This window comes from Sebastes fasciatus, chromosome 22 (genome assembly GCF_043250625.1).
Source record: "Sebastes fasciatus isolate fSebFas1 chromosome 22, fSebFas1.pri, whole genome shotgun sequence".
In the NCBI taxonomy this organism is placed as follows: domain Eukaryota; kingdom Metazoa; phylum Chordata; class Actinopteri; order Perciformes; family Sebastidae; genus Sebastes; species Sebastes fasciatus.
Window position 1 is genome coordinate 15,145,577 of NC_133816.1, and position 18,927 is coordinate 15,164,503.

Sequence of the window (18,927 nt, forward strand, 5' to 3'; positions counted from 1 at the left end):
CATTAAAGTGGCAGTATATTTTTGGCATCATTGGGCTAAAATTCCATAATAACCTTTCAGCATAATGTAATTCAAGTGTTCTGAGAGAAAGCTAGACTTCTGCACCTCCTCATGGCTCTGTTTTCAGGCTTTAAAAAATCCCATGACGGGAGACTTTGACCAATCACAGGTCATTTCAGAGAGGGATCGTTCCTATTGGCTGTGCTCCTTTCCATAGGCCTTGACTGCAGTGTATGTGAATGTCATCAGCTGACAGGAAGTACACATTGACCCAAGCTGTTGCCTAGCAACGCAATTCTGTTGCAATTCCGTCAAAATGCACTAAAACGGAGCTTTTCATACAGAGGGTAAATACAGGTATATTCAGGCTGACAGTATGAAGAAAATAAAAGTTTTTTTTAACATTACAGTGTGTAAACATGTTCTAGTAGAAACACAAAATACAAGTATGATCCTGAAAATGAGCACGATATGGGACCTTTAAAATGATGGGGCTGCCTCTGGACAGGTGACCCCGAGCAGTTGTAAAAGACAGTATAGGCCAAAAATATAAATATAAAATATACTGCCTACTGCCACTTTAAACGGTTAAAAGAAATATTGATAATTTATTTAAAAAGCTGGAAAAAACTCAGAGGAGCGGCTAGTCACTTTAAGGAGAAAAAGCGGGTCCACCTTAACTTAATTATGGTATTCTGAAAATTATAAGGTTTAGTATAATTATATTGAATAATTTAAGTGACATATGTTCACACATACTAATCATAGGTCAAAACGGTGCTAAATTTGGCTGAATTATATAAAAGGCAGAAGTGGTAAAAAGAAGAGCCGTTTGGGAGCCGAAAGAGCCGGCTCTTCTCTTCTTGGTGAGCTGAGCCAAATGATCTGGATCACTAAAAAGAGCCTGAATTCCCATCACTAGTCCACCTTAACAGCCCACCTTAAGAGAGTCTGAGCCGGAGTTGCACATACCGGAAGTTGGCTGGCCACGTGGATTCAAAAAGCTTACCTGCCTGCCCACCATGCCTCTCTGATGAGGAGATCCTCTGTCTGATATCGGTGCAGGTTTAGCAGCTAGGGGGCAGTGTGTGCCCTGTCGGTTTCTGGGAGGGATGGCAGTGTCTCTTTACCAAACACCTAGTGCAGAAAACATGAGAATAGTTCAGTGGGACGCCCGCTTTCAATGGCTTCCTGGAGGCGTGTGTTGTAGCTTCTGCTTCCGCTCTCCAGGTCAGTAACTCTAGCCTTTAGCTTAGCGTTATCTTCCCTCAGGGTGATAGTTCAGGGGTCAGCAACCTTTACTATCAAAAGAGCCATTTTAGGCAAAAAAAATAAATTAAAATCTGTCTGGAGCCGCAAAACATTTGAGCATTGTGATGAAGGCAACACAGTTTATAGTCTAAGTATATAGTATATAAGTCTAATGCAGTGAGGGCCAAAGAGACAATATACGACGGAGTATTAGGGCCACATTGAGGGAATAAACATCAGAGATTTACATAATAAAGTCATAACATTAAGAGGAAAAAGGTGTATTAGTACGAGAATAAAGTCATATTAAGAGAAAAAAGGCGTATTAGTACGAGAATAAAGTCATATTAAGAGAAAAAAGGTGTATTAGTACGAGAATAAAGTCATAATATTAAGAGAAAAAAGGCGTATTAGTACGAGAATAAAGTCACAACTTTACGAGAAAATAAGGCGTAATATTACAAGAATAAAGTCACAACTTTACGAGAAAAAAAGAGAATAACACGGAAAATGACTAATTTATAATATTATGACTTTATTCTCGTAACATATATTTTTTTCTTGTAAAGTTATGACTTCATTCTTGTAATATTACGACTTTTTTCTCGTTATATTATGACTTTACTCTGGAAATCTCTGATGTCTTTTCCCTCAATGTGGCCCTAATATTCCGTAGTACATTGTCTCTTTGGCCCTCACTGCATTAGACTTATATACTATATTTTTAGACTATAAACTGTGTTACCTTCATCACAATGCTCAAATGTTTTGCGACTCCAGACAGATTTTTTATTTATTTTTTCCTAAAATGGCTCTTTTGATAGTAAAGGTTGCTGACCCCTGTTCTAGTGCGTCTACTCCATCTGCCTATCAACCGGAAGTCCAAGTGTAAACTATATTTAGAAAATTTTTCCGACAGTTTACCTTCCCCTCAGACAAAACTTTCCAATGGGAAACTGAAACCGTTGTATCCATTTATGTTCTCCCCAAAGCCACCAGACTCCATTGAGAAAACCTGCAATTTTGCCTCTTGGAGCGCGGGAGTCGCTGGTCTACCGCTGTCTCAATTGGTCAGTTTGTCTGTGTTATTGTGTGAGTTTGGTGAATCTGAACTAACCAAAGTCACTTAATAACACAAACAAAAACTAAACGATCAAAGCAGCGGTAGACCAACAACCCCACGTGTTCTGCGAGGTAAAATGACTGTTTTTTTAAATGGAGTTTGGTTGCTTTGACAAGAGCATAGATAACGGCTTCAATTATGAAACATAGACTGTATAGTTGTCTGACGGCAAGGTAAACAGGAGAAAATAGTCTAAATACAGTGTACATTTAAACTGATATTGACCTATCCGACACCTTTGGGATGAACTGTGAGCCGAACGGGAGCAAATCCCTGCAGCCAGCTTCACAAATCTAGCGGGAATCCTTCCAAGAAGAGTGGATGCTGCAACATATTTTAACTCTTCTTATTGGGCCATAATCCATCTTTTTCCTAAGGTTATTTAGTACATTTTGGTACTGCAAAGGTGAAATAACACACTGCTTGTCCTGAGAAAGTAGGCCCCCAATGATTTGTCCCGACTGCAGTGGATCCAGTAAGACAAAGTGACAGGAATCCAGAAGTTGTCAGTCCTACTGTGGCTCGGGCCACAGCCTGTGACAGGCGACGCTCACCAGGAGGAATGTCAACCCCCACCTCCAGATAAGTTTTGACAGCTGTAAATTGAGGAGGGAGCTGCTATTTTTATCTTTCATTCAGCCAGGCACTCAGAGACACCCTCTCTCTCTTTCTCTCTCTCTCTCTCTTTCTGCTCTCTCTCCAGAAGGCGATCACCTCTTCTGGATCTTTCCTCTCTGCTTAGCCGAAGAAACTTCTGGAGGTCCCGATTACAGCAAAACCAGGAGAGACCGCCGGGTTGTAGGAGAACATATCTGAGCAGACACGAGCTGTAGAGTGAAGAAGAAGAAACCCCAACAAGCCAACATGGCTCTGCTGTGCTACAACAAAGGCTGTGGACTGAAGTTTGACGCCGGCAAGAACAAGGATGGTAAAATCCTGTCTGTTTATTTTCCTTAATTCTCAGTCCAGTCTGGGTTTTGTTGGTTAGTTTGGTCATCGAGGACACGAAGCCTCAGTGGAAGTCAGTCTGTAAAGTGAAACAAAAGCCGGAAATTCAGCATGTACGCTTGTTTTTTACGGTGTTAGTGGGTGCTGATTTGCTTTGATGAGGTTAAAATTACAGATTTTTTGTAACTTCTTTACTTTAAAACTTTAAAATGGCACATTCAAAACCTGTAACAGTCCAGAAATACATCACCTGCAAGCTGAAATTACTATTTTCCCTTAAAAAGTGACGCTTTTATTCAGATTTTAACATTTTACTAACAGTATTTTAGTCCGAGATTGGGTTTTGTCTGCTTTTATTTTGAAAAAATGCTCTTGTGACTAGATTTATTGCTATAAATACACAAATTAGTGTTTAAATTTAACAAATTAATCACAAAAATAACAAAATACATGCAGTGCAAGTGAGCAGGGATCAATGTGAGTGTTTAAAGTGACTTTTACTGAACACAACAGGTGGATAGGAAACCAGATTTATGATCCAGATTTACTGGCAAAAGCTGGATAAACAAAGTGTTGTGTTTGTGTGACGTCAGATAATTTGTGTCCTTACTGTCATAATATGCTTTGTCAGTCTGAGAGAGAGAGAGATCGTTTGTACAGTATAATAGGCCACGTGTCATTGGAAGCATGAGACGGCTATCTCTCTAGCAAACTGACTTCCTTTTATGGGACGCTCCCTCTCAACTCTAGTGACCCGCTGAATGAACAGCTGGTCCACCCGGCTGACTGTGTGTCCATATACAGACTGACTCTTTGTTTTTTCCTCCTAAAGATTCCTGCGTCTTCCATCCAGGTGTCCCCATCTTCCACGATGCCCTGAAGGTAAAAGACTAATACAAAAGTCAACAAATGAACAACACTTTTATTTAGCTGGAGGGGGAAATAATTGCATGTGTGTCCTTCTCAGGGTTGGTCCTGCTGTAGGAAAAGGACAACGGACTTCTCAGAGTTTCTCTCCATTAAGGTAAAAACAGCTCATCCACGTCAATATCAACGTCATATTGTTCACAACATTAAGTTTCTCTTTCACTTTACAAAGTAACTTTTAAGCCAAACCATGATGTTTTTTTCAAAAACCTAACTATTTGTTGCCTAAACCTAAACAAGTTTTTTTTGTTTGAATCCACAACATTAAAGGAACAGTGCGTAGCAGTAAGGGGATCTATTGGCAGAAATGGAATATAATATTTAATAAGTATTAGGACTGTCAAAGTTAACGTGATAATAACACGTTAACGCAAATTTGTTCTTAACGCCACTAATTTCTTTAACGCATTAACGCAACTTGCCATTTTTAGCCATGTCATACAAGCTTGTCGAGAAGGAGGCTAAATAACGCTCCAAACTTACGCTACATTTTAGCGAGGAAAAACTGTCATGGCCATTTTCAAAGGGGTCCCTTGACCTCTGACCTCAAGATATGTGAATGTAAATGGGTTCTATGGGTACCCACGAGTCTCCCCTTTACAGACATGCCCACTTTATGATAATCACATGCAGTTTGGGGCAAGTCATAGTCAAGTCAGCACACTGACACACTGACAGCTGTTGTTGCCTGTTGGGCTGCAGTTTGCCATGTTGTGATTGGAGCATATTTTTTATGCTAAAAGCAGTACCTGTGAGGGTTTCTGGACAATATTTGTCATTGTTTTGTGTTGTGAATTGATTTCCAATACTAAATATATACATACATTTGCATATAGCAGCATATTTGCCCACTCTCTATGTTGATAAGATTATGTTGATAGTATTAAATACTTGACAAATCTCCCTTTAAGGTACATTTTGAATGTATAAAAGAATGTGAGATAAATCTGCGCTTAATCATTTTTTATGATAAATGCAGTACCTGTGAGGGTTTCTGGACAATTATCTTATTGTGTATTGTATTATATAGGACGCAGCTACTAAAATTGAGTTCCACCGAGAAGAGAAATAATATGTGAAGTTTCAGATCCTGATCTGACCGCTCTGTTTTCGCAGGGCTGCACTCGGGGACGCCACAGCAACGAGAAGCCCCAGGAGCCTCTGCGGCCGGAGGTGTCATCAGATAAAGGCGAGATTAAACACACCAACGGCGAGGAGATAATCTACCGCGGACCCAAATCTGCTGAGACGCTGCAGAAAGAGAGACCCAGGTGTTTGTTTGTAATCACAATATTCCTCTTTTTTTTTTTATCTGATTTGCATAAGATAACTGGAATGTGTCTTTCTGCATCCACCTCCCTGTTACTCACATACATGCAGCTGTCATGTATTCATTCACTGAGGTCAGGATGAGGTTACATTGCTGGAATAAATAATTCAGTGGATAACACCATGCATCAGGCCTGCAGGTCTGTGCAGATGTGCGTATCTGAGCTTGTGCGTTTGCTTCTTTGTGTTAAAATGAACGTGTGTGTGTTTTTTTTTGTGCAGTTCAGATGAGTCTAAGACCAAACTGCCCCACAAAGTGTCGGCATCGCTGGCCCAGGCGCTGGAGAAACTGGACATCAGCACGAAAGCTGAGATAGAGAAGAAAGGTCAGTGTGTGTTTTTAATAGAGAGGCTTCCAGATGGAAAACAACCTTTTTTTTTTAATTTCAAAATCAGCTACTGTGGAATTTTATTTCTTATTTTTTGCTAGTTCTGAACACATCTTGTACACAGCAAAATAAAAAATATATTTTCTGACTGTAATGGAGTCCTAGAACAATATTACCTAAAAAAAAAAAAGTGCAAAAATCTTAAATTACAGTAAGAATATTTCAATAATTTTATTATAAAATATAATTTGTGTCAATAATTTTCACAAATTTGAGCATCTGTCTTCAAATAACATCAAAAAACAGCAGGTTGCAGCACCAGAATCAAGAAAAATAATAAACTTTATTTAAGAAAATACTTAAAACAAGTTGATTTGTATTAGAAACAGCTTGAAATATTCATACAGTACTCTCAGATTTTTTTAAACTTTTTACACAAATTTGACCTAAACAAATAATATTTTTCTTATTTATAGAACAGGCATTTCTGCATATACTTTTGTTTTGTCTTTGTTAATGCACGTGTTCAGGGGTAAATGTGTGTTTGAGTTAAAGTGATTTAACAACTGTTAATTTTTTTTCAAAAAAATCTTGATTTTATGTACAATTGAGACCAAAAACTGTATTTACCTAAAGCAAGTGAACAAAAATCTGCCAGTGCAGAGCAAATATTTAAACCTGCACAAAGCAAATCAACTTGTCTTTAGAGTGCCTATATCTTGAAACTTCACGAAAAAGTAGTAGAATGTAGTAGAATCAATAAAAAATAAATTGTACATTGTAAAATACTGAAAACAATTAAATTTGTATTGGAAACAGTTTGAAATATTCATACTGAACTCAGATTTCTTTTCACGTTTTAAGAAAATTAAACATTCAAGACTCAATTACAGACTTTAAAAGACTTGATAAGGACTATTTTTTATTATTTTGTGTATTTCTGCTTGTATGCATGTTTTGGGTTTGCTTATGCACGTGTGTTTAGGACTAAATGTGTGTTTGATGATGCATAATTCAACGACAGTTTATGTTTTTGTAAAAATGTATTGCAAAAATTGCCATCTTATGAAGACATTTCTGTTTAGAGCTGGGTCCAAAAATGTTCTTGAAACAAGTGAAAACAACTCACTCAGAATATTTCAACATGTTTCCAGTGGAAATCAAAATAATTGATTTCAGAAAAACTGATTTGCACTGGAAACACGTTGAGATATTCTTACTACACTGGTAGCAGATTCTCACTTGTTCTTTAAGAAAATAAAACTGCGAGTGCAGACAAACTGACTTGATAAGAAAGATAATTTTCTTGATTTCCCTCTCATCTTCTTCTTCTTGTGTTTCTCCTCCGTCAGAGAGTCAAACAGTGATGCCCGGGACCCGATGCAAGAACGCAGGATGCAAAACAGTGAGTTTCTCTTTATTATCTGTCCATTTGAGTGTTTGTGTTTGTAGGCAACTTCTGGGGCCCAAAATAGTTGAATATCTGACATCAGCCAAAAGCCGACAAATTCATCACTTACACGCACGCACGCGCACGCACGCGCACACGCACAGTGTTTGAGTTTGAGTTCAGTTCATCATTCCTGTACTTCAGTGTTGTAAAGCGTTTTAACAGCTTCATCTAGTGGACAAGACAGGAAACAACACATGTGACCCCGTTACTATTCTTTGTCACTTTATCAAACTGTTCAGGACGATTTGTTTTCCCCAAAAACATCACCCAAAATTTTCACGGTACTTTTACTTAACTTAGTACTTTTATTTCCACTTAATGCAACTTTTTATTTTCTACTGTAATATTTACTCCAATACATTCGTTATTAGTTACATTGCGGATTAGAAATTTATGATACAAAACAATCATCTTATAAAATATGATGCATTGTTACAGTTTAATCTACCCAGCAGTACTTGAAGTTGTTGAAATTAGCTCGTCCAGCGGCATTAAAATGCTGCTTACTTTTTAAAAAAAACGTAGTGATACATATGACAATCGAAAGGTGGCATTTTTCTGCTTAATGGTTGCTTTTACTTTGAATATTTTGGCAAATAATCAGTAAAATATCGGAGACTTTTACATTGTGGTATTGCTTCTTTTATTGTTTAAAAGATCTGAATTCTTATTCCACCACTGCATAACCTCGGCTGATTTGTGTGCTGTCATGTACATTTTAATACTGTTTTCAAGACTGTAGAGGGAAGTTAGTTGGGATTTTTTAATTTAAAAAAATACATGTATCATATGGGTGTAAGAAAATATTGAGTATCACGATAGCGTACTTTATGATACTGTATCGAGTGAGCGGAGGGGTACTCAGTTGGTTGCAATCTGCAAACACACCACTAGATGCCGCCGAATCCTACACACTGTCCCTTTAAGTTTGGGAAAATGAAATCATAATTAGGTATATTTACGTATGTTTAACATTTAAAAACTTAGTTAATCAGCTTCATCCGGAAATCTTTAATGTACAATAATCAAAACTGTTCTGATTTAGACAGAAAACGTTTTCCCGATTGACCTCGCTTGAGCTCCCGACACTAAAATTAAGAAATGCTGCGTTCAAACAAACAACACACCAGACTGGTGACCAGAAACTGTAATCTGTTCCACATTACTGACTGTGATCATCAGCGTTGTGTTTGTGTGTTCAGGGCTATCAAGGCCCGGAGACGGACAAGGAGGTCTGCACCCACCACCCCGGAGTTCCCGTCTTCCACGAGGGGTAAAAGACACAACGACACACTGCTGCATGTTTTCCACTTCTTTAATCCGGATATTACAAAAAGGCATTATGCACAAAATAACAAAACCATTACAATCATATTATCATATTGCAATCTTTATTTGCATAACTCTCTTTTGAAAGCGTAATTAGAACGCTTCCACAAAGAGATAAACAAAACAAAATTGAAGGCCGTGTAAGCAAAGCAAGAAACACAAAAAGCTGAAGATCAGACGATTAATTAAAGATCAGTAATTCAAAAACAAAACAAATGCGACATTAGAAATTAGAAAACAGACTTCAGAAGTAAATTAAAACTGCAACTGCTCTTTGAATAATTGCATGAGCATCATTCTCTGTTATGGAGCCCTGAAGCAAAGCTCATAATACCCAGACCTCTTAAAATCTTCAGGTAAAGAACTTCTGCTTGTATCATTATATGAATATCAAGTCAGGTTGGTGCTTTCCATTTCCTGCATGAAGCCGCTGTTACAAACTGTTTCTAACCTTTGTTTTTGTTTTAGGTATAAGTACTGGAACTGCTGCTGCATAAGGACGATAGATTTCAACGCGTTCCTCGACCAGAAGGGCTGCAGCACGGGGAAACACCGCTGGGTCCCGAAGCAGGTACATGCACCACCTGGGAGGGAACAGAACAGAAGTACATGTTCAAAGTCAGCAGGATATTTAACTGGAAATGACCTTGAACGCCAACATCTGTTCTTTTTTGCAATTCTTTATCAACTCAAACAGCAGAACAAGTCTGTAGTTGTTCTTGATACTTAGAAATAGGGATGAACCGATACCAGTATCGGGTCCGATACTGTACTCATACTCGTACTCGCAAAACGACTCCGATACAACGGCACCGATACCACTTTACAGCAGCGCGACGTTAACCTCTCGTCACCATCTTTCGGGTCTTCACGCTCCACCTCCCTGACGGTGCGGTCGAGACGATGGTGCGCCTGCACTCCATGGCAAGGATCCCACCTCAGCCGACGCGCGCCGACCCGAACTTTCATTGCGCCACGGGGGTTTTGCTTGCACCCTGTTACTCGCGCGTGCGTTAGACTCCTTGGTCCGTGTTTCAAGACGGGTCAGGTGGGTTGCCGACATCGCCGCAGACCCCTGGCGCCTTTTTACGTGGGCCGCGGTTGACAGTGGCACCGGGAGCAGGGAGCCCCGTCAAGATGCGGCGAGGTCCGGGCGGGGAACGCTGTAAAGCTACCTTCGCCCCGAGCCTTTCCAAGCCGACCTAGAGCCGGTGGCAGCGCACCGTCTCGTATGTGGGACTCCCCAGCCTGCCGTGTGTCGCTCAAACCCTCCAGCTGGCTGTTAACGAAGGTCTTTTGGCGAGTACCCAAATGTAAGTACTTGTACTCGGTCTGAAAAAAAGTGGCATCGATGCATCCCTACTCCCTAAACGTGTGAGATGAACATGACCCTCATCTCCGCCCTCAAAATCATGCGCTTAGCGGAAATATCCAATGTTTGTCTTTGTGACTGACCTTTTGCATTGTGTGTGTTTACAGGACAAGAAGAAGGTGGCGTGTCGATTCGACTGGCACCAGACAGGAAATAATGTAGTCGTGACGATTTACGCCAAGAATGCACACCCAGAATTTTCTTGCATAGAGGCCAACCAGACAGTGGTGAGTGTTTTACACACATACGGTCACACACAGAAACAGAATAGGAGTAGAACGTTCCCATTCAAATCAACGTATAAACTAATACGAATGACCACGGAAAACAGTCTGATGTCCGTTCTACCCTTATTCTATTTCTATGATCACACACATCCATTGGTAAACTCTATATTCAATACCAGTGGTGTAAAGTAACTAAGTAGATTTACTCAAGTACTGTACTTAAATACAAGTTTTGAGTATCACTACTTCTACTCCGCAACATTGACCAATCAGAATCAAGTATTCAATAAAGCCGTGTAATAAATAATAATGAATTCACCTCTTTCTTCTTGCTTATTCTCTTTTTAGCTCTCATGTCAAATCCAGTTTGAGAACAATAAGATTTTCAAGAGAGACTTCCGCTTCTGGGGCGTGAGTACCTGCTAAATACATCAGACAGTGAATACAATTCATGACATACTATACCAAGACTTTTTTTTTTGACATACTATACTATGATTTTTTTTAATTTTTATCGACAATAAATATGCATTGCAATATGTGTGCTAAGTCTTTTTCCAATTTTTTGGACTAACTATAATATGACTTATTTTATTTTTTCTGACATACTATAACACTTTTTTTTAATTTTTTGACATCCTATACTATGACCTTTTTTTTTTTCCTACATACTATCCTAAGACTTTTTCTCAATTTTTTTGACTTACTTTACTATGAACATTTTTTTATTTTTTTTCGGCATACTATACTATGACTTTTTAATTTTTTTGACATAGTATAATAACACTTTTTAAATTTTTTTCGACATACTATAAGACTTTTTTGACATACAATACTATGACTTATTTTTTCGACACATAAAACACTTGTCCTTGATTTCTTTGACCTTCAGGTGGTCAACGTCAAGCAGAGCTCGGTCAACATGGTCCCATCCAAAGTGGAGATCACCCTCTGCAAAGCCGACCCGGTGGCATGGGGCAAACTGGAGGACCCCAACTACAAACCTGAGCCCGAGCCAGAAGAGAACTCCGAAACCACAGAGTCTTACCAGCCCGACTACGACATCGACGACAACGACATCAGCGACTCGGACGAGGAGTGGGCCTACGACACGGAGGAGAATAAAGCGCAGGAGCAGAAGAAAAGAGACGAGCAGAAGAAAAGAGACGAGCAGAAGAAGAAAGACGAAGACGAGCAACACTTAAAGAGGAAGGAGGTGGAGGAGGAGTTGAAGAAGGCGATGGAGAGGAAGATGGCGGAGGAGGAGAGGAAAAAGCTGGAGCAGCAGAGAAGGCAGGAGGAAGAGGGAGGATTCGAAGACATGCCAGAGCTCGAGTAACTCCTCCAAACAACAAGATGAAGGTCTGATTTGCATTAGAGAGGTAGAGAACAACTTTCATTGAAATAGATTTTTGTAATGAAGCAAATTAAATGCTTATTTCTGAAATAATTAGACTTTTGTAGCTTTAAATCCAAATGAAATGTGCTACTTTACAACCGCTCTCTAACTTCGGAGGGGGAAATTTAAGCGGTTGATTCTCTTCTATGAACAAGTTACATTTTTGGTTGAAAACACACCGTATCGTTTATATTTAGTTTAATTATAATACTTGAAATAGTGTGTTTTGTCCTCTTAAAATGTGAACATGCTCAACTTCAATACAAGAAATAAAGACCGTCTGTTTCTATGTCCAATTTTCCGTCTTTTTTATGTCTGTGTATAAAGCAAGATATTTTTTTTTGGAGCGCGGCCTGGGTTCGAATCCGACCTGTGTCCCTTTGCTGCATATCCTCCAATCTCTCTGTCTCTGTCAATGAAAAGTAATAAAAGCCACCCAAAAATAAATGAATGACTTTTTTGTTACATTTGTGATATACTAAACTATTGCTTTTTATGACAGTATAAAGTGACTTAAAAAATGACATACTGTATTATATAACTAAATAAAAAAATTTATGTAATACAATACAATTACATTTTTAAAGACAAGAGCTTATCAATTATGGTACTTTGGTGCAAGTGTAACATTGACATGGCAATTTGTGTATTTGGTTGTCTCTTTGTGGGTTGTCGTATTTTATTATTTACCAACATATCTCCGGTTATTTGATCCAGATATGAAGTTTTGTATTCTTATTACATTTTCGACATACTATGACTTTTTAAAAAAAAAAATCAATATACTATGCTGACTTTTTTTTCAACATACTATGACTTTTTTCGACAAACTACTATGAATTTTACTATGAATTATTTTCAATAAAGTCATAGTATAGTATGTCAGAATTTTTTTTAAAAGTCTTAGAAAAGTATCTCGAAAAAAAGAAAAACCAACTTGACATAATATATCATTCACAGAGAGAGCAATGGCTCCATCTAGTGGTTAAGAGGGTAACTACATGATGACGTCCACCCACAACCAGCATGTCCTCCACATGTGGCGACGTTAATTAATCAATTAACTCTTTCACTGCAGCATAAACAGTACTACTTAAGACTTAAACATTTATACATGCTTACAACGACTTATCTTAATTCACCAGCCAATTACAGTACTAGCATCGTGACATGGCATAATCTGCAGAAACATGGTGAAATTGTAGGATAAACATAACAAAGAGGCAACACTTACTTTCCATCATTGGATTTAATACTCAGGAGAGTCCCACGACTGGATCACATAGGAGGAAAACTTTTCAGGCCAAGTGTTAATAAACTTTAATGCAAGGCTATTTGTAGCTGGCAAGACGCCAGCGAGGCACATGGGTTCACTCAGCTGTCATCAGAGACGGACGTCGTTTCACTGAGGCTTCAAAGGAAAAGGATATCTCTCATTTCCCTTAAAACATTTCTCCTCGTTTCCTCTGTCCTCGCATGGTTTCCTTGCCTCTCTCCATGCTTCCCTGGTGGGAGGGACTGATAAGACGCAAGGAAAAGACGAAAGTGAGGGAAAACGTGGATGCAATTAAGAGAATTGGGATGCACCCTATTAGTGATGGGAATTCCGTCTCTTTTTAGTGATCCAGATCATTTGGCTCAGCTCACCAAGAAGAGCCGGCTCTTTCGGCTCCAAAACGGTTCTTCGTTTTTACCACTTCTGCCTTTTTATAATTCAGCCAAATTTAGCTTTAGCGGTTTTGACCTATGATTAGTATGTGTGCACATATATCACTTAAATTATTCAGTATAATTATACTAAACCTTATAATTTCCAGAATACCATAATTTTACATGCTGCTTCGTTTCCGACTGTCACTCATCTTGTCTGCTATTCGCGCACTGCACTTCTCTCTCTTTCTCTCCTCCTCTCCCTCCTGCTGTGTACCTGTAGACCGTCAGCGCGCCGCACACCTCCGCCCCTCCCCTGCTTGATGATCTGTATGATCCTTGTCTTTCATCACCTGATTGGTCGCACGGACATCATCAACGCAACATTCAGTCACAGCCAGTGCATGGAGTATCGTGGCGCGGAAAAGATCGTCCTATCATTCTGCCTTGAATTAATAACAGAAAAAACGTCTCTCTGATGGGAGCCGGCTCTTATCGTTCACTTAAAAGAGCCGGCTCGTTCGCGACCGACACATCACAAAACCAACAGACAAGTTATGGGAGTGATTTATTCCAGGATGCAGGTTTAGTGCACTACATTTCCTGATGAGAAACACACAGTTGTTTTTAATAGCAAAATCAATACATCAAACAAACCCATCAGAAAGAGGAAAAGAATAAAAGAAAAAAATGGTGTGGTCAAAATTACATGGTCGTGCCTTCAAGTATGAAATATCATATCGGAATATCGTAATTCCCATTTTCCCTTCTTAGAAGCACTGATAAATGATGACACATCAAAATAAGAATCAGTTGAACATGAGCAGAATTATGTACAACAGATGAAGTAAGGTGTAAAATCAGAAAGAGTGACTATGATCTTCGGTTTGTATCAAATACAAGGCGAACCAAGGGGGTGATCTTGGCGGCAATGGTAGCATTGTAAAGGCTTTTTTTCTTATCCAAAGACCTTTTTGATTCAGAGTCTGTAGACATGTTCAGTTGCTGTGCGGTACGCGTCGGCAGCACTGCTTAACATCATCAGTGCAATCGAACAAAACAAAAAGTACTTCAGCAAAAGGCAAACAGAAACAATAACCAGTGTTTACACTTACTGAGAAAAAGAGTGTATCAAAAATATCCATATACATTATATACTGTGTCGTTGTGAGTATCTTTAGAAGACGAGGAAATTATTTCCAGTTAACAATGAAAGACCATAAAATTATCTTGAGATTACGCTGAAAGTATTGAAATTGGATACGTGTGAAGCAGGCAATGGCGATGAGGAAACACTCAAGTGAAGATTTGCTCCTAAAGAAATTTGCTGTGTATTTTTATAGTAGTGTAAAACACTCACACACACACGTCAAAGGGATATGTATGTACAAAATGGAGATCATATTTACACATTTACAAACAAACCAAACCATGATTCCGCCGCGGGCTACGCCTAATATAGGCTGATACAGTAAAATACATCAACTACCCCTTCCCTCTGTGACGGCGTCGGACTCCAGGGGAACAAGTCTGCTTTGACCTCTGACCCAGAAAGTGTGGGGAGGAGGAGGAAGAGGAGGAGGAGGAGGAGGAGGAGGAGGAGGAGGAGGAGGAGGAAGGGGTGTACTGTTATTAAAAAATAAATAAACTTGACGACAGGTAAAGTCACTGAGCAGATTAATATCTGCTGTTTTTAGGCACCATGGGACAGACGATGAGCTCCTGCAAAAAGGTGGTCCACACCTTTTAAACACCACAAAACAAGAATACAAACGCAGTGGGACTTTGAAAACAATGCTTTGTGGATATACAGTATTTTCCTTAGAAACTGAGCGCTCCAACCTGTGAATGGGAATTTTAAGAAAGTGCAACATCGCCCTCTTGTCATGCAAACGTTTCCTACATCCTACATTCCATTGGGAGACCATTATTGCCTGTGAAGAGTGAAGAGTGTCTACTATTTGTGGGAAGTAAAGAAAGGAAAAAAAGGAGGGGGAGGAAGAGTAAAAAAAAGAAAATCTGATGATTTTGCACCCGTCTTTGGCCACTCACTACCTTCAGTGGCTATTGCCTCTTGGTAATGGATAGTTCAACCCTTCTCCGACTGTGATTATTACTGGAAACCAGTGCGGTGAGCCATGCTTGCTGATTTTGAGTGTCTACAAGTGAGAAAGTGAGAGACAACATACATTTTTTTTTTGTTCAAATAATGCGATTGTCCTTTGTTGTGACGTACCCCTCCATCCCCCCCCTGAAGTGTCCGAGGAAGAGGAGAAGGAAAAGAAGAGGAGGAGAGAAGGAGGAAGGCCCGAGCGGAGTCCCTGTGCTCTTTAGGCAGCTTTAGGCTAGGCAAGGCTAGCTCTTTAGCTATTGCCATGGCAGCCATCAGCTGGTCAGGTAACTGTGTAGTTCTCTGGAGTTGATGCTCAGGACCACACCTGAATGGTTGCCTGGCAACAAGAGGGAAGAAGAAGAGATAAGACACAAACAGACAAACAAAATGAGCAATGTTAAAGAACAAAAAATCCAGATGTTTTACATTTTACCTCTCTACATTTTACATTTTACAGCAACAGTTGCTGACTAATGTGTAGCGGGCGGGGATGACCATACTCATGAAAACGTTAGGCTCGTTCAAGATGAACTGCATAACCGAGATCAGGCGGTAGCAGCAACGGGGGGTGGTGACAAAAAGCTGCGGTCAAGTCGGACAGTTTCGAGCCGCTTCGAGCAGACTTCCAAAATTTTACAGGAAGTCACAGAACCACACAAGATGTGTTTGTTAACAGATGAAATCTTCATTACACAACATGAGACTAATACAATCTAGCGTTAAATATTACAATTACACAGAAAGTTGTGACTTTCTACAACACGTGGTGTTTGCTGTCAAAACTAAGAGCCAATCAGCTCTTTGAACAGGCGCGAGCCAGGCGTTTCCCATAATGCCCTGGGTTGTGCAGTCTGTGAAGAGCAACTGCGGCGCCTGTTCTCTAAAAGCTGCGGCCGCCTCGATCTCATGCGGTTATCGTTTCCCACGCGTGCATGACGTCAGAGCAAGTCGGCATCAAGTCGGACACAAATCTAACTGGCATGCATCGATCGTTTCTGCGCAGGCCTGGCTCATCTCGAACGAGCCCAGGAACTCTCTGCTGAGTACAATGACATCTCCCACAAGACTCTACGACAAACTGTGATATTAACCGTGGTTGTTAATATCACCATGAAGAGGTGGTGGCCTCTGTGAACTTTCCACTATATCCCTGATAACAAGGCATTTCATCGCTATCATATGCATAGCCATCATATCTTATGATCAATTTGAGACAGTTATGAGCTCGTTATAAAATACCTTTACAATTATGACCACCAGTTAACAGCTGTCCGAATGAAGGAAATAATAACTTAATTTAACCCCATAAAGTGATATGATCTCCTATTGTGTTAAGTCCACATCAGTATGGCGCAATAACATGATACGGCATATTGCTATGATATGATTTGCATGTGCATGTGATGACCATACAGTGCCTTGTGACCAACCTTGGAGGCAAAAGTAAATATTTGAATAAAGAAAAAAAGGCTTGATGATAAAAGGGGAAGTCCTCCCGTACCTTGGTGTGTGTTAGCTGCATGTTAGTGGCTTGGGGTTTTTAGTAGCAGTGGTTAGTGGTAGTCCTTATAAGGGAACGGAAGGCGGGGCTACCTCCTGCGTTACCTAGAGTCTGTGAGTCAAGGTCGTCGTCAATGAACTCTTCACCCTGGATGATGTGCTGGGTGTCCTCGCTGTGATTGACGGGGCTGGTCATCTCCTGCTCCTTCTCGTTGTGCATCTGAGCGTAGACGTTGCGGCTGCCCGGGAGCTTTCTGAAAAACAGTGGGGGGATAGGCATCCAAGGACTGTGAGATTTGTTTTCTTCAGAAGATGGGGCTGTAGTTTTACACTGCATGTTTTAATTCAAGTTATTTTTTGTATTGGATGAATTGGATATTGATGTTGTATTGAATATTTAATGTATTGGATATTGGATGTATTGGATATTGATATTGTATTGAATATTTCAACTGAGAGAGAAGGTGGCTGCAGCTGCTAATAACCTAGGTGTGTTCGGCGTCTCTCTGGCGTCTTCTCATCCGGATGCCCCCGGCTTCGCTATCTCAGACTGACATTTTGGACGGGAGCTTCGGCCTAATGAATTATCTGATTCAAGCTGTTGCAACAGCCGCGGACCGTGTGATGTCTCTCTAGCCCGTCATACTATACGTGGCTGGGACTCACAGCTCTTCCGCGGAAAGATCGAGATGATCTCCTGAGGCTCTCTGCACCACGGAAAGGGCTTTTTGGATCGATTTCATCTGTCACTCAGCGCTTTTTACGTCTGGATGAGGAGAAATCCCAGCTTATAGCTGCCAGCGGCCACTCTCTCATCATCAGAGCTGAGGCGAGGCATAACGCTGTGACGGGGGAAAGAGAGAGTGTTCTGCCTTTTTCTTTTTCCTCCTGTATGTATTTATCATCTTGATGCACCGGAGGGTATTTTCAAATCTTGTCTCCTACCAGTATCGCTGTTGATGCTTTGAAACTCAACTGTACAGTGGCGTAGGACCGGTGGGGAAAAGAGAAGAGTATACAGGGCCCTCATGTGAATGAATAGTCGTGGATGCAAGGAGCGGCCCAGAGAGAATATCTGTGTACAGGTTGATGTTTTGAAAAGTTCACAGCTGAACTTTGCTGATATTATAGTTTTAAAATGATAAATTTGAACCTACTCTTGAGAACAGAGAACGCTGATTTACAGGACAACATAGCAACTGTCGAAATGCTGGGAATTTGGGGGCTTGGTAATTGAATTATAGGCCAGAACCAGAACCAGGCCAGAACAACCATTATATTATAGATAGACACCAATGACAGCCAAATATTTTTTGGCATACTACTAACTAATTCTAACTGAAGAAAATGCAATTTCTATTTTTGGTTAGACAAGCTGTTTTGTCCTCTGCTGTAAAGACTGGTTTATAAATTACTGAAATTGGGTCCCAGCGTTATATGTCTTGGCTGACAGACGTTCCACAGCTCTTGACATGGCTCACCTTTTAAACTTGTAGAGGATGAAGGAGCTGGTGGCAATTATGCTGACGAGGAAAAGGACAGCTATAGCCCAAACACCCGGACCTCCAGTAGCTCCAAGATAACCTGGGGTGATGGTATACACAAAAAAAACAATAAAAAATGCGTATTTGTTGCACAATGAGAACATAATTCTTATTTAAAAAAGACATTACTATTGGCAAGTTCAAGAAAGTACAGTGAGAAGAAGAAGATCTTGATTCTGCAGGAGTGAAGGGATAGAAGTCGTAGGAAGAAAACATCCAACTGAACTAACACTTTCCTCAAAGAGGCCAACCTCCACACCAAACAAGACCATTTTAAACTCAGTGAAGGATGATCAGGTGGATTGAAAAAGCACAGCACGGCAGACAGATTTAAACTGGACAGGATTTGGATTTGTTGGGAAACCACGAAAAGAAAAGGCTCAGGAATCAAAGAGCATTGGAGTTACGCATCCATACAGAAAGCAGCTGGTTC

The 18,927-nt window shown here is 40.1% G+C and overlaps 2 protein-coding genes across 6 annotated transcripts in view; one reads left to right on the forward strand and one right to left on the reverse strand.

Moving 5' to 3' along the window:
* The first annotated feature begins 1,847 nt into the window (after nt 1-1,847).
* Nucleotides 1,848-11,983, forward strand: LOC141760626 (cysteine and histidine-rich domain-containing protein 1). Its single transcript, XM_074623598.1, has 11 exons — nt 1,848-3,302; nt 4,155-4,204; nt 4,290-4,346; nt 5,366-5,520; nt 5,801-5,904; nt 7,260-7,312; nt 8,563-8,633; nt 9,158-9,260; nt 10,169-10,288; nt 10,637-10,699; nt 11,181-11,983. The coding sequence occupies exons 1-11, from the start codon at nt 3,239-3,241 to the stop codon at nt 11,625-11,627; spliced, it is 1,287 nt and encodes a 428-aa protein (XP_074479699.1). The 5' UTR covers nt 1,848-3,238; the 3' UTR covers nt 11,628-11,983.
* Nucleotides 11,984-13,888: 1,905 nt separating this feature from the next.
* Nucleotides 13,889-18,927, reverse strand: part of sorcs2 (sortilin-related VPS10 domain containing receptor 2) — a 223,546-nt gene continuing 218,507 nt past the window's right edge. For 4 of the 5 annotated variants that reach the window (XM_074623541.1, XM_074623540.1, XM_074623539.1 and 1 more), the window contains 3 exons: nt 18,432-18,534; nt 17,056-17,204; nt 13,889-15,787 (listed from right to left, as the gene is read on the reverse strand). In XM_074623541.1, the coding sequence (XP_074479642.1) occupies nt 15,723-15,787; nt 17,056-17,204; nt 18,432-18,534 (317 nt within the window). In that variant the 3' untranslated portion in view covers nt 13,889-15,722. Of the gene's footprint in view, nt 15,788-16,951; nt 17,205-18,431; nt 18,535-18,927 lie in introns of all 5 variants that reach the window. The other variant, XM_074623538.1, reaches the window with a different exon arrangement.